Source organism: Larus michahellis, chromosome 1 (genome assembly GCF_964199755.1).
Source record: "Larus michahellis chromosome 1, bLarMic1.1, whole genome shotgun sequence".
Taxonomy (NCBI): domain Eukaryota; kingdom Metazoa; phylum Chordata; class Aves; order Charadriiformes; family Laridae; genus Larus; species Larus michahellis.
Window position 1 is genome coordinate 155,221,611 of NC_133896.1, and position 15,093 is coordinate 155,236,703.

The window sequence follows — 15,093 nt, forward strand, 5'->3', positions numbered from 1 at the left end:
GGCGGTACGGATTGCCTAATAATCCAGCATTTTCCATAATGCTCTTTTCATTCACCCATAATGAAACTTGTAGGATTCGGAACGAGCTTGCGCCTCTCAAGTAAAGCAGGGCCTCTGCCTTCAGGTTTGACAGCTCTGGCTCCGGCTGAAGGTTAATTATTTGTATTTATTTTCTAAAAAGAGGCAGCTGAACCTGAGCGAGGTGCTGGCCTCTTCCCGACACTGTTCCTTATTAGTTCTGTTAAAACTTTTAAATATGTTGGTTAACAACGGAACCTTGCTCTGGTAAATACTCACCTAAACGTGTGTGGCGCCTTAAGGTGAGGCGACGGCTCTCTTGATAGAAGTGATACTGTATTACACAACCCCACGTAAGAAATACTACAAATACTTGCAATGGTTTTGACAGCAATTTTCTGTTCGGGGAAAAAAAAAAAACCAAACCAAAACCAGCAAACGATGCTCTCCAGCCCCTACTCCACGTAACTCCGCGGCGTCTCTTCCCTGCGCCCCCCCCGCCCAGGTCTGCCCGTGTGAGTTTCCCCATAAAAGGCGCAGATAAACCCCGATTCCAGGGATTCTCCCTGACCTCGCTTCCCCGCAGGCAGCGGCGGGACCCGCGTCCCCAGCCCTCGGCGGGGACTCGCCGCCTTTTACCGCGGGGGTGGGGTGGCGGCGAGGAGGGCTCACAGAGGGCCGGCCAAGCGCGGGAAACGGGGAGGTGTATGGAGTGGGGGGGGGCGACTGCCCTGGGCGGGGCCTGCCTGCGGCTCGCGGCGGCGGCGGCGGCAGCGGCAGCAGCAGCGCGCGGGGAGGGCGCCCCCCAGCGGCGGCGGCGGAGGGGGGCGCGGGCGGAGCGGCAGCTCAGCGCCATTACCGTCGCCCGGCCTGGCTCCTCCCGGCGGCAGCGGCGGCCGGCGGCGGCGGCGGGATGCTGGGGGTGACGGCGGCGGCGGCCGCGGCGGCGGGGATGAGCTGTAACAGGTAGGAGAGGCGCGGGGTTCGCCTGCCCTGTCCCGTCCCGCCTCCCGCGGCGGGCGGCTGCTGAGGGCGGCGCTTTGTCTCGGCGTGGCCGGGCCGCTGTCAACGGCTGCTGCCCGCTTGTGTGAAGGCCCCCTCAGGTCCCCCGTGGAAGGCGGCCCCCCCCACACACACACTCTCACCTTGCTCCCCACGGCGGGGCCGTGCGGGGCTGAGGGAGGCGGCGGCGCGCCTGGGCTTGGACGATCCCTGGGGCGGGCCGGTGTAGGGGATGGGGCTCCCCCTCCCTCGGTGAGGCCGGGGGTTCGCGGCCGTGCAGGTGTGTGCCCCCCCCCCCCCCGTCTCGCCTCGGAAAGTTTTCGCTTGGCGGGGGGCAGCTTTCCCCTTCCCGGGGGGCAGAAATCCCTTCTGCCTTGTGCGCCCCCCCGCCTTGGGGGTGACGGTCCCACGGGGAGCGGTGGGGTGGCCTGCGCGTCCTCGTTACAGCAAACTGGGAATAACACACCAAAAACTCCAGTCTAACGTGTTTTGAACGGCCCTCGAGGACGGATTAACGCCCTTTGTATCAAAAGGCGTCCCTTTCCCGAGGGAGGTTAATTGTTTTAAAAGCGTGGTGCTAAATAACCCTGGGGTATTTATGCGGTGAGATGTGCCTGGTTTTATGCATACCCCACAATTAGTGAGTAGTCGTATCTTAGGGCAAGGTTAATGGGGATGGGTTACGGAGAGCGAAGGCTGTTCTTCTCATCACTCAGCCTTTCAAAGCCTTACCCATTGTAGTCGTTTCTTGGGAAGAAATGCCCCAAATTAAAGCACTTGGCAAGTGTTGTATTAATATGTTGAAACCTCTGGCCGAGGGAACGGAAAAGAGTGGCTTGGACTACAGGGTGCCCACAGACTTTAGCCTTGCTAAAGACCTCCTTATCTTTTCGTGCCCGGTTTCTGCCGTGAATTCCTGCAGCTCTACACCATGCCTTTGGAGAAAAGCTGTGGTGGTAGCAGCAAAGTCGAGCCGAGTCGGGGCTACTGCGGTGGCACCCTGTGCCGGCGTGCAGTGGGGTGGGCTATGGAGCCAGTGCTGCTCCCGGGGTCAGCATCCCAATGTCCCCATGGGCAAGGGAGGGGAAGCAGCAGGATCTGGCCATTCTTGACCAGCTTTAGCTGTGCAGGCATGTACTGAAAAAGAGAAGGTAACACGATTCAGGTGTCCATGTGTATTAAGGTAACTGTTTTTTCTTCAGTTGCTCCCAAAGCCGCTTGCTTTTTTAGCAGGTGATGGGTGCTTCCAGGCCAGGTTTCTTTCTGCCTTCCCCAAAGTGTCCTAGTTGTCAGTATTCATGCTGCGAGTGTCAGTCTCTTGCAACTGCGAGGATCTGCCCCTCACAGGTGCTTCAGTTACAGTGGAGCCTGCCTCGCTGGGTAAATAGAGCAATTACATATTTGGCATCTGTTCTGCTGAAGTTGTCAGGGAGCAAGCCAGCTGCCCTGCTGCTACACGCTTCCCAGGATATGTACGAACTAGGCTACACCCCTGGTGCGGCGAGAAATTTTGGGACAAAGTCAGGCTAGAGCCTACACTTGTGGAAACTTGCCGAGACGAAGTAGCAGAGCGCTCTGGTGGGAGCCCACCTCAGTCAGAGCTGACTGGGGGGACCCTCTTCATCACAAAACACACATGGTGCATCCCACGGGTGGCTGGCACATGCAGGGAAGTGGCAGAGCGCCCATCCTGGTGACTCGAGCATCCTTCCCCAGCAGCGGGGATGAGCACTGCTGCCTCCTGACTGAGCAAATCCTCCCACGGTTGAGAGTCAGCCTGCTGCTGATGGGCTCTGAATATGGACTGCTGTCCCAGCAAGGGCTGGACGTGGGGCCCCTTGGTCCCCACTGTCCCTCTCTGCTCTCCGTTTGGTTGGGTGAATCGTGGTATGGGGGACAAGGGGCTGTGCTGTGGTTAAGGAGGTGAAGGTGCTGTGGGGTTGATTCTTGTAGGGGCCGTGGCTCGAGGGAGTGGAGGGAGCTGCTGGCTGGGATGGGCAGGGCTGTTCCCACCTGGCATGGTGGGGAGAGGCTGTGGGGTCACCTCCTTGGGGGGAGACGGTTGCAGGACTTCTGGCCGAGAGGGCGTTTCTTTACATGATTCCAGTCTGTTGCGGTCAAAATAAAACAAAAGGGCAGGGTTTGTGTAAGATACATTTTGATTTGGTAAATGCAAAGGGAGGAGGTTAAAAATTGGTGCATTTTTCTTGTTCTGATTGTGTGGGGAAAAAAACCACACTAAAAATGCAAATGTTTCATTCAAACCCACTTTTTAACAAAATATAAGGTGACCTCCAAAGTTTCTGCAGGCTAAAACTCCTAAGGGACTTTGAATCTCAACTTTTTGCTCTGATTTAGGGAGTTAAAATAATCTAAGTTTTGGGGAAGAAAACAAAAAAGGAAAGAATCATTTGAGGTCACTCTCCAGATTTGGTACACAGAAGAGGAGCAGACATCTGGTCAGCAGGTACGCGCACGGGGTTCGTTATTGTCCTCTGAAATACCCTTCTTTTTAACTTCGGTGGTTTGGTTCTTTTTTTCCTTCTCCACTTTATGGAGGCTTTTTGCACTCCAGTTGCTGCCACGGCTTTTGTTTCGCAATGAAAGGGACTTGCAGGCTGGCACTGGTAACCTGAGCGCCTGTTTCCCGAGGCACGGCCATCGTGCTCTGCATCAGGCTGAGAGATCAGACTGTGCCCCAGAGGAGAGGGCTTTGGGCGTGGAGGGATGCGTGGGTCACCCTGTAGCTGGGACAATGATGGGTAGCCATTTGGGATTCAACTTTTGAGCTGAGACTGCATGAGTTGGGGCTTTTTTTAAGGGGGGGTAGAGGGGATTGTGGGCAGCTTTTCCAGATGGTTGTGCTGAACTCATCTTGGGGTGTTATCATTGGAATGAGTTTCTTGTGAAAAACATTAGCTTGCAGTTCAGAACCATTATTATCTTAAGCTTTTGTAGTTTCCTAGCACAAACTAAGTAGTTCTTTGTAACAATAAATACAGGCCAGCATGCAGTAAAATATTGAACAAAGCAAGCTCCTCTTCCTCTTTATTCAAAGCATAGCTACTTGAAAAACTAGCATAGACTCGCTGGGTTTACAGCTCTTGTTCCGCTGGAGACTATGAAGCTCCAAAATTTGGGTAAATGATGCTGCAGTTTGATCTCAGTTGTTATGCAGGGGTCTTTTTCTTAGCACTGGCTCCATACAGTTACTGCAGGGGAACTGTTAATGGCCCACAATATACGGAGGATGGTTTGCGTAGTTAACAAATTATTTTTCAAGTTGCAATGAAATATTTATTATTGAAGCACTTAAGGCAGGCTTTTCAGCGCTGGCAATTGTGGCTTCATGCTAAGTGTGTTAGGTTAGACATCCTGATTCATCTGTGTTTTGTTCTCCTCCAAAGCCCGGTTTAAAGGTTTTTCATTCCATAGCATAATGCAGTCTCTTATTAATTTTCAGTATAGAGACTCTTTAACTATTAGCTGTGCTAAAAGCTGCTTGATAGATTGTGGGGAAGTTACTCACGTCAGGTCTTTCCATGATGGCAATCAGGTGCTGATGACAAGGAAAAATCAAACTGACAGTCACGTTTTTATAGCCAAAGCCTTCCCTTGTATAAGCTGTCCATAGCATGAATCCAGCAGCCGCCTATGTGCTCTGCTGTGCTTGTTCTTTTAGAGATGTGTTACAGTGCATATCTCTGTTACCGCTTGTGCAGAGAGGCTGGTGTTGAGGCAGAAAGGGTGGAAAAGGGATGAGAAGGTCCTAATTCAATTTGACAATTAGAGAAAGCATAGCAGGGGACTGTGCCCTGGGGTTAATACTCTTCTTCATATTAGGACACTCCTTTGCAATTACGTCAGCATTCCCCTTTCTGAAGTGTCTAAGTCTTTATTGAAAATGTCTGCTTATGTTTTTTAAGCAGATAGAGGGAACAAAAATATTGTAATTTCCTTAGCTGTTTTTGTGTACCTTGATGACCCTTTACGTGAAACAGTTTGATGATTTTGTCTCAGCACCTGGAGACCACGGGTGAGGTCCAGAGGGCAGAAGCTGATGGTGTGCCCAGCGATAAACTTTTTACAGGCCAAGTGGACCTCTTGCCTGCAGTATGAAACCACATTCCTCTGTGAAAATGGCATGGTCTGGAGTATCCTAGGGTGCATGAAAAATAGTGTCACAAGGCCAGCACCCAGGATGAGATTTTATGCTCTATATTTTTCATGTTAATTGCTTTTCCTTATATTTTATATAAGAACTCCTTGAATTCCAGCTTTAATCATCCTTTTTTCCATTGCTTTTTAACTCATTAAAAACCCCCACCTTCCACTTCTACAGAATTTGATAAGAAGGCAAGTCCTACGTCACTTGGTGCATTTAGGGTTGTTTCAATCACTGCTTGCATTAAATAGTTTGAAGAACTGAGAACACACTGGTGGATGAGCTTTTAATTGAGTTAAACCTAAACTGGTGGGAACAATACAGTTAAAACCTTGGGGTTTATTGCTCACATCATGGATGGGGAGTCAGTGTGGATAATCTGAGAAACTAAGGCAATGTAATGATTTTATGAATGTTTCCTGGGTGGCCTCTGAGCAGCATGGGGAAGCTGCTGCGCTGAGAATTATAAGGGTTTTCTGTATTAATATATTGTTTTAGTGTAGTTGGGGGCACTGGGAAAGACCACAGCAAAGCCATGCAGTAACGCCAGCAAATATTTGGGAGGCAACAACATGGCAGCGTGGCTCCCATCCAGACCCCACGCTGACATGCAACAGCTGTGGGATTGATGTGGGGAGAGAAAACCATGCAGAGAAAATAGTTTCAAATCCGCCCTGGGAGTGGGAAAGAGAGCCTCAACACTTTGCAAGGACTCTGTGGGGGCTTGGCCGTCCCTGCTGGGGCTGGGTGCTGCCCGGCAGGGACAAGGGACCGGCTGTCAGCCTCTTGCCTTCTGGAGCCACAGCATCCCCGAGTCCTCCCTCGGTGTCTCCTGGCGCGCTCCCCATCTCTGATTTGGGGATGAAAAATACAGCTTGGCAGGCAGGGCGGCACGGGCTGCCAGCCGGCGCTGCTGGGGGAAGGCGGCCCTTGCAGATTCAGGGCTGAATCAGCACAGCAGCCTCCGCTTGCAAAACCCTCCGGTTTTGGTGGATCCTCCGTCATGAGGAAACGCTTGCAAATAGGCACGTTTTTCAGTTTGAACACTGTGCGCTTCTGAACTGCGTTGGCAGCAGGACAGATTTGGGTTTCGTGGCAGAGAGATCAACATTTGTGCTGGATTAAGTCATTTATTTTTGCCAGGGTCTGCTGGTAAGTAGGCTGAGATTCACTCGGCAGCAGTCCTCTCCCAGACACAGCTCTGCCCAGTGTCACAAAGCAGGACAGGGTGTCTCTGGGCCATGCCAAGGCAGCTGCTCTTCCCACAGGTGGCAATTACAGAGACATTTTAATTAAGCATGTGGTTGCGCTGCAGCTGACCGGGGTGACCCGCATGCACCCGTTCTCCAACATCTCTCGTGCCAGCACCAGGGACTTGAGCCAGCTGAAAACCCACGGTGAGAGAGATTGGTAGATACATAGATTTGTGCCTGGGATGTATAGCGGCATTAAAAGTGGGATTCTGTGAGGAGGTGTTTTGATCTAAAGAAGGAGGGAGCGGTGTTGGTTTGTGGTCTGGATTGGGGCTGGGGACAGCCTGCAGCCATCCCGGGTGCAGTGTTGGGAAGGGGCATGTCCATGCTCTGTTGCACTGGAAGAGGGATCGCTTGCTGCAGGTTGTTCAAGGAGGATCACCTGCGTATTTTTGCTTGCTGCTGTTGCAAGCACACTTGAGTATGTTCTTTCTGCTGCTTGTTGTCTCCTCCTACAGCCCTGCCTGAAGCGACACCACCCCAGCAGTGGTGTTGTCATAGGACTAGTTTGCAAAAATTCGCTTTCAGAGTGCTTGGAGGAAGGAGACCCCATGTGCTGTCCCCGTGACACGCAGGTTATAGTCGGAAAGGGCATGGAGAAAGAACAGTGACACATCAATGCCTGTTTAAATCTACCTAACGTTTGTTGGCATGACATGACTTTGTGATCTGAAGGTTCCCAGGGGCTTGCTTCAGCCACTGCTTTGAGGTCCTAGAGGAACTGGATGCTTTTCATGCCCACTTGTGCCGTTGAGAAAAAAAATGGAGCAAGAGCTGTGCCTGTGAGGTCTCACGGGCTGAATCCCACCACATGGAGACCCAACTGTGGGCATCCATGGCGCACGTGGCTGCTTGCTTTTTCTTCGCAAGTCCTGTACCGGGAGACAAGGCAAGCTGCTGTGGGAAAAGGGGCTTGATGGGAGCTGTGGGTGAGCTTCACGGGGGCTGAAAGGAAAAGGGCAGGAGCTTCTCAAGTGCAACGTTTCTATAACACTTTTAAACATCCCAGAAAACGAAGTTTTTTTCCTTTTGAAAGTATATGCAGTTGCAAGAGAGAGGCAATATTCTGATAATATGAGAAAGGAATCAAAGCGGATCATTTTAAAGCTGGTGCTCTTAAGAAAAAGCTGACTTCCGAAATCTTTGTTCCTTCATTCACATTTTTTTCCTTTTTGTTAGTCAGCCTCAGGAAATGAGAACATTCTTTTGGCTTTCCGTGCCTGAGTCACATCTTATATATATCTCTGTCTATATATAAAAATATGTTATAACATCTGGAGATGTTTGTTTCGGAGAGGTACTTGTTTTGTATTAGGGTATCTGAGCTTTAAATGTTTGTACACAGTGGGATGTTTCCAGTTTCCCATACTTTTCTGATTACAAGGATATGTATATTGCTGTCAGAAAAGTCAAGGGAAATGATCTGATAACCTAGGGAATAAACAAACAAGTAAAAGTAAAGCCTTCAAAGAAAGTGAGAATTTGCTATTTCTTTCAAAAATTAAACTATCAAAGTAGTTGTTTCATGTGAGTTGCATCCAAATATGTAGCTCTTCAATGTTTGCCAAGTAGATTTTAAAAGGAAAAAAAAAGTGTGAGGAGGAAAATTGGAAAATCCCAGTAGCTCTTTTGTTGGTCTTTGGGGAAAAAAAAAAAAAGGAAGTAATTAAAAGCTTATTATACTCCTCTCTGCCGTTCAGTGAGCTGACACTCGGTGGGCTCTGGCAGTGCTCTGCGTGCACGGCGGGGTCTCACTGACTCTCTCTGTCCTCCCACCCGGGTCACATGGGGATCGTGAGACTCCGTTTTAAAAGGAAAAAAAAAATCCATTTAGTTTAACTAAAGGCCAAATATTTAACTTGAGCGGGGGAGGTGGTGGGATTTAGGAGAACAAATTAAATTTCCACCCTTGGTTGTTTAAGGTAGTACACCAAAAATGATGGGAGACCAGGGACAGTAGGCGCCGGTGGTGTCCCATGCAGAGACAGATGGTGGGATGGTGGCAGGGGCATGAGGAGAAGATTCCCAACAGGCTCCACCCATCTCTGGGCGTTCACGGCAGCTTCTCCTCCCGCAGCTTCCACTGAAATGCCCTTGAGTTTATGGCTCAGATAAGAAACCTCTCACTGATCAAATATTTTGATTGCATCCTGGCCTTCCTGTTAGTTTCTTTGATCTTTTCTCATCAGTGGATCATAGTGGACTTTCAAAAGTCTTGCTTGTTGAAATAGTTGTATAAATATGGTACTCAGGGTAGTGTTGTTTAGAAAAGTACTTATCTCCCGGAAGAAATTCTGCCTCCTTTTGCCCTTTCAGTGTGCTCGTTTTTCCATTATACATCAAAGAAGTGTGTTTTCTATAATTATATCAAAGAATAGCACCTTATTGTTAATTGTTTGAAATAATCTAAAGGCTGGTGGGCCTTATTCTTTTGGCTGATTTCCTGCTTATTCAAACACTGAAGAGCTCTTTCAGGTTCAAATTTAAAAAAAAATATATAAAAGAAACCCGTAGAGCCAAGACAGTCTTTGGGGGAATCTGATGGGCTTGCAGCCCTGGGATGAATCCCCCTCTGTTGAAATCTCCAGCAGTTATAATTTCTCTTTTTTCCAAGAGAAAAGGCTGCCCTTCTCCCCAGGCATCCCACTTATGTGATGTCCCCCATGAAATGGCATCGTTCAACCCCTCTCAATGCCGTGCTGGGAGCTGGATGTCTTCAGGCGGTGGCACAAAGCCGTCTGGTGTTGCCCAGCTGAGTTTAGCTTCAGAGTGTGGACAGGGAGGCGGGGGGATGAGTTTTGCCATAGCTTTGCAGTCAGATGAAGCGAGGGAGGAGGGATAAAATAATTGCTGGTGGCTACGTACAGCGTAAGCCCAAAGGTCAGAGTTTCCAAACTTTGTCTAAGACTGAACGCCGCATTTTCCTTATTGTCGCATGCAGGATGGGAATGATCGCCCTGACATCTCTAGTGGGACCTGGAGAGGGTCCGCAGGTTGTCAGCCGTGGGGGGTGTTCGATGTGCCAGGCTCTGGCTGGGTCACTACAGATCCCAGCATTCTTCTTAAGGGAAGGCAGGATGGTCCTCGGTGCCAGCTCACGTCCGAGGCAAACCTCACCCAGCAGATGCTGCTCTCCAAATCCATCCCTTCCCAGCCTGCATTAAACCTATTGCTCAACCAGGGCTTCATTACGAGAAGTACAGAGAAAATTAAGTGCTGTTTTAAGTGTCATGTATTAACGACCCTGCATCATTTTGATGCAGATGAAACTCTTTGTGCTTGCGATTCCTTAGCTGATACACTGCAAGGGGGAAATAATTTGGATTTCTTGTGTGGAACTGAATCTGAGTCACAAATATGAAAATTATTATTTTTGATGTTTAGCATGCTGAGATGGGTAAACAGTACAGTTAAGAGGATCCTTGACATTACCCTTGGGAAAATTACCAGAACATGATAAAATGGCAGAGGATCCAGGCACTATAATATTGCATTATTGCTCAGATTTCATGAGAAAGCTTTCTGCTCACCTTGGGCTATTTATTCATTTATAAATAGCTTTGTGAACCTGTATTTAAAAGAGGGATTAAGGGACTTTAATGCTATTGCATGGTATTGATGTCTTTTCAGAGCAGTTTCAGCATGGACAGATTCACAAGGTAGGCAGAAGTACAAAATGAGTGTTTTGTGTCATCTGAGGTAAAATTTGTTTAGTCCTTTTTACCCGATGGATTTTGATAAGGTGTAGCTGTGTAGTGGCTTGATTTACATAATGGATTTTCTGTTAAGTCTATAAGCACAGAGTTTAAAATGTGCAGCAATGTTACTTCCATGCATGTACAAAAATAAGCGCTGGAGTCTGCAGAAGGGAAGTGATGGGGAAGATGGTGGGTTATAAGTCACTGTGTGCCCAGCAGAGCCACCGCGGCCATCACAGCCATCACTTGGACGAGTTGGGTGGTGGCAACATGGCGTTAGGAGGTCTCTGTGGGGAGAAGGGCTCCACACTGTCGGAGGAGGAACCACGCCAACGAGAGCTGTCTTCTGGTGTCCCACCCATGTAGGCATGGAGGATGTTGGTGATACCAATGTTAAGCAGAGGGTTTTTCTCTCCTATGTTGACTAATTCTCCTGTTTGGTTTGCATTACAGATATTTACCAGTTCTCCCTGCCACACTGTGGGGAGAATGTAATGAAAAACTGCTGAATCCATATTTTCTAACACATGGTTAATTCATTTTCATGGAAGTGTGTGCACAATGAGCAGGGCCTTAGTTCCAGATCGAAAGGTTTTCCATCAAACTTGGGAAAACTAAGTTATCCACTCTGTGTTCTTGGTTTAAATAATAATGTTCTTGTAGCTGGTCTTGGGGATGCAAAAGAGAGGCAGGGTCTACCTGAAATAGAAGGAAATTCTTAGTTCATCACCCTAAAGATACATTGATCTGCATTCTACCGAAAGGTCTGAAGTTCATCTGAAGTTCATGTTCATATAAAGTTCAAAAAGCCCCCCAAAAGTGTCTGTGACATCAATATCTAATATTTCAGATTGGAGTGTGAATGTTCATTAGTGCTTGAGTGGAAATGTTGCAAGGATGTTAACAACTGCATTTACTGAAAACTTTGTTTCATTTGCTTTTTTCGGTATGATATTAACAGAAATCAGCGAGGACAAAGAGCTCACAATACTTGTCTCAAATATTCTTATCTTAAAGTGAACATTAAACATTTATAGAAAGGACATGCTTGTTTTTTGGAAATTCATAAACAGTGAAATGTATCTAAGTAAGAATAATTGTATTAATTTATTTAGTCTGAAGACAAATATAGTCCCAATCACACAGAGCACTTGAGTTAAATTCCTGAGTTCACTTGGGTCAAGTTACAAGTTTAAATTTTCGTTTCCTTGGAGCCAAGAGCTCAAGTGCATGGAGCTGGCATGTCATGCATCTCCAGTAACAGGGCCTGGGTTCACCCTTGTTGTCCATGGCTCATGTGACTATTAAACTGCATCTCTGCTACTGTATTCTCTTTCTTGAGAGATACCTATGGCACAGCATGTGAAGCATTTAAACCAACCAAACAAGTAAAAGAGTGGCAGGAGAATATGTAGATTTTTTTTTTTTTAAGTGATTCTGCCATAAATTATTCCATAACTCTGTTCATTGTGTACAAGCAGGTGTTGCAATAGGATGTTGTCTCCAAAATATTACTAGCAATTGCCTGGTCAGGTGTATAAACAAACACAGGATGCCTCTACTGAAGTCTTCCTTCCGAAGCAAGAAATGCATCAACAAGAATTGCTAACATTTTAAAACCTCAGTGGATGATGGTACAGCAACAAAAGCACTGTGGCAAGGGGTGCTTCGGTTCTGCCTGTTGCCTTCACACTTTGCCATTGCTGGCATTTTTCTCTCTGGATGCTTGCAAGTCGCAGCTGCCCCTTGGCAGGATGATGCTGCCGGTACCTGAAGAGAAGGCAGTGGCGTGGCACCACGCAGCTGTGGGAGGCGTGTGAAATGGCCACTCGGTGAGCGATAAAAGTTACAGTCGGCATCTCTGGACCCTACTGCCAGGTCTGTCCTGATGGTCTTCATGCAAAATTTGCTCTGTATAAGTAACAAAGGAGTTGAGAGAAACAGTGGCAGCATCTGGGGATGTCCAAACACAGGGCAGCGGTCGGCAGCCCACACAGTGGTGCGGGTGTGGGAACCCTCCTGGCAACCTCACCAGATGGTGATACCACCTCCTCTGTCTTTTCTCAACACCAAAAGAATTTATTTTCTTTCTTATGTACCTTATCTCTTACATCACCTTATCGTGGCATGCTAGGATGTTTAATTTCTTAACAGCTCTGGTGTATCCTTTTGCTTTGCTCCTGTAAATATGCGTTTTCTGTGCTAACACATACGTGCTTTCACAGAGGACGTCTTCAGTGCTTTGTCAACCTGAACCATAGCAGTGGCTTTCTCTTCCTCTTCAGCACACAGGCACGAGGCCACGCTATGAACCCATTGCACTAATAACTTGTGTACAGGGAGGGGAGAAGAGAGGAAACTGCAGCTCAAGTCAGGAATTGTTTGCTTATTTATTAGTTATGAAGAGCCAAACTGAGGTCATTTCTAGCTAACTGGCCAACGTGCTACCGCTTGCTTCTCTTGAGCTCTCTCTGCAGAGTCACTGTCTGCATCACCCCTCTCTGGCTGTATCTTGTGGGAGGTGAGGCCAGCAACCCAGGGAGGATGAAGATTAAATTGCCCCACATTTTTTCCCAGGAATACAGGAGCCTTTTTTAAGAATATGGAAGTGTCTTCTACAGGGGAAGAAATGTGTTCATCTCTCAAAATTGGAGGAGTGGGATTCAGAAAGAGTTTGTGTGCATGGCCATGTCAAGAGGGAAATGAGATGGACCACCAGCTGCCTTTTGCATATTTTTTTTTTAAGTAGAGCAACTTTTGCAGAGGTATTTTAAAATGGGATGGTTTACTTCCTTTTCTGCTGCTTGTCAGTGATATGGAAATACCCAAGGACCAGGTTTTAAGAATATTCTTCCCCCTGCCTCTTTTTATTTCTTTTTTATTTTTAACTCTAAAACTGTCGGTTTTATCTTTCCTGACTCCTGCATCTGGAAGATTTGGGGCATGCTTGTTGGGAACGGACATCAATTTGTCCAGCTACAAAACCATCTGTGAACAAGCCCTAGGGTTTTACTGTGACATCCCACTTGCTGTTGCTGTTGTCATGTTAATAGCTTTTCAGTCAGATAAGAGTTTCGTAGCCTAGACAGGAACTGAATTTCTAATGGAGAAAATAAACTTCCCAAAAAGTAAAAAAAAAAAAAGTTTTGATTATAAAATGATTGTCCTGATTTATCTTCCTGCCAGCTTCTATAATAAAAGTTGAAATGATTACCCATCAGAAATACAGCTGATTTTTCCCTTACTCAGAATCAAGATCCTTTCAAATCTGCAGGACATATTTTATTAACTTCAATAAAAATAGGTGAGTGGAGCTTTGTGACAATTCCACAAGACTGCATGCATGTAAATAGAGAATTCTGCTCCAGTTTAAAGCAATATTTGATTATCTTCTGCATGTCATTAGGAACACAGAAATACCTCAAGTCGTATGTTTAATCACTTGTTGTTTAATGTTTCTGGTAACGTGCAAATGCTAGAGGTTAGTGTGATTAACTGATTCGGTGCTGATGGATTACAGCAAATCTTTCCCAATTCTCCTTGAAGCCAGTAGAAATTCTTTTGTTCTGTTTAGTTTGGCTAAACTTGCTTGGTTTAGACTCAAGGGTCTGTAACTGGAACATTAGTGGTCAAATCAGGCAAAATACCTCCTAATTCTTGGGAAGTATTTCTGTTGTTTTTGAAAGCTTGCTCCTGCGTCTCAGATAAGAGATGAAGCTATTGCTGTTTCGAGTTAGTTTTGTCTGGATGGTACAGTAAGGTCAGTCTCGTAACAGTTAAAGCTCAGGGGGATATTTTCCTAATGTATTGTTTCTCATATTTAAAGAAGAGCAGCTGCTTGTTAGATAAATGGGTACAGCATGCCTGCCCAGTGTCACATCCCCGTGCCCACAGATAAATGCCTTCAGTTGAAGATGTCATAGCTTGGATTTTACACCTGGTAAAGTATGTTTTGTATAATCTACGTCTTGCTTATAACTAGTAACCAAAGCTGTTTCAGCTTTTTTTGTTTTCCATACAAAAGATCTGAATTTAATTAAAAAGTAATTGTTGTAGTATATGATCCTATAATTTTATTTACAGCATTTTTCAGCAGATCTTGGCAACGCCCTTTTGTTGCCATAATTGGGTTTGCATAGTTTGGCAAACCATCATGCAAATGTAAAAGTGAGAAATAAAACGAAAGTCCGGACCTGCAGGCTACAAAAAGCGAGTCAGCGCAGGTCTGCTTGCTTGGAAGGTTGGCACCCAAATGACACTTCGGTTTCAGTCTTCTGCATCGGAGTATTAAGAAGTTGTGTATTAACCCAGTGTAGTGCTAACTGGTATCATTTAATTTACATTTTTATCCTAGTAGCCACTTGGCTGATGACCTGCGTGCTGTTCTTTCAGCTTTGGAGCAAATGAAATGGTTACGGATGGGTAAGCAAGAGGGGGGTGCCTGTTCACAGGAGAGTGTGGTGTGTTTGTGAAAGGGAGCTGCGTTTTGGGTTGGCAGTGGAGCGGCTACTGTGAGTGGGTGGGAATGGGGTGGGGTGGGAGCCTGTGGGACTGTGGGGTCCTGGTGACCTGCCTGTGAGCCACACTCTGCCTCTGGCAGAGGGGAGGTCCAGGTGATCTCCTGGGCACGTGTGGGTCCGGTCTGAGGAGTGGCCGCCTGTGCCGCAGACTGGTGGTGTTTTGCAGTAATTAAATTTTGTCAAAGCCAGAACTCCAAGAAAGGGAGAGCAGGGGAGGGGTGCTGCACCTTGTAGCACTGCTTGGTGAATGATGTACATGAATGTAACAGCCGCAGGGAAGCTGGCATTTATACATCAGCTTGGCCAAGTGGTGCATCCCACAAGCAGCAGGGCTTTGAAATGTCTGTGGCGGGGCACTTTGGTACTGAAGAGGGTAAAGAAGGAAGGAAGGAAGGAAAAGATAAAACTTACAATGTCTAAGTCACTGTGGTTTCTAA

At 47.1% G+C, this 15,093-nt stretch overlaps 1 protein-coding gene across 2 annotated transcripts in view; it reads left to right on the forward strand.

The window, feature by feature from the left end:
• Positions 1-827: 827 nt before the first annotated feature.
• The window catches only part of LIMS1 (LIM zinc finger domain containing 1), a 76,318-nt gene continuing 62,052 nt past the window's right edge, over positions 828-15,093 (forward strand). For both annotated transcript variants that reach the window (XM_074560480.1, XM_074560460.1), the window contains exon 1: positions 828-984. In XM_074560480.1, the coding sequence (XP_074416581.1) occupies positions 932-984 (53 nt within the window). In that variant the 5' untranslated portion in view covers positions 828-931. The remainder of the gene's footprint in view (positions 985-15,093) is intronic.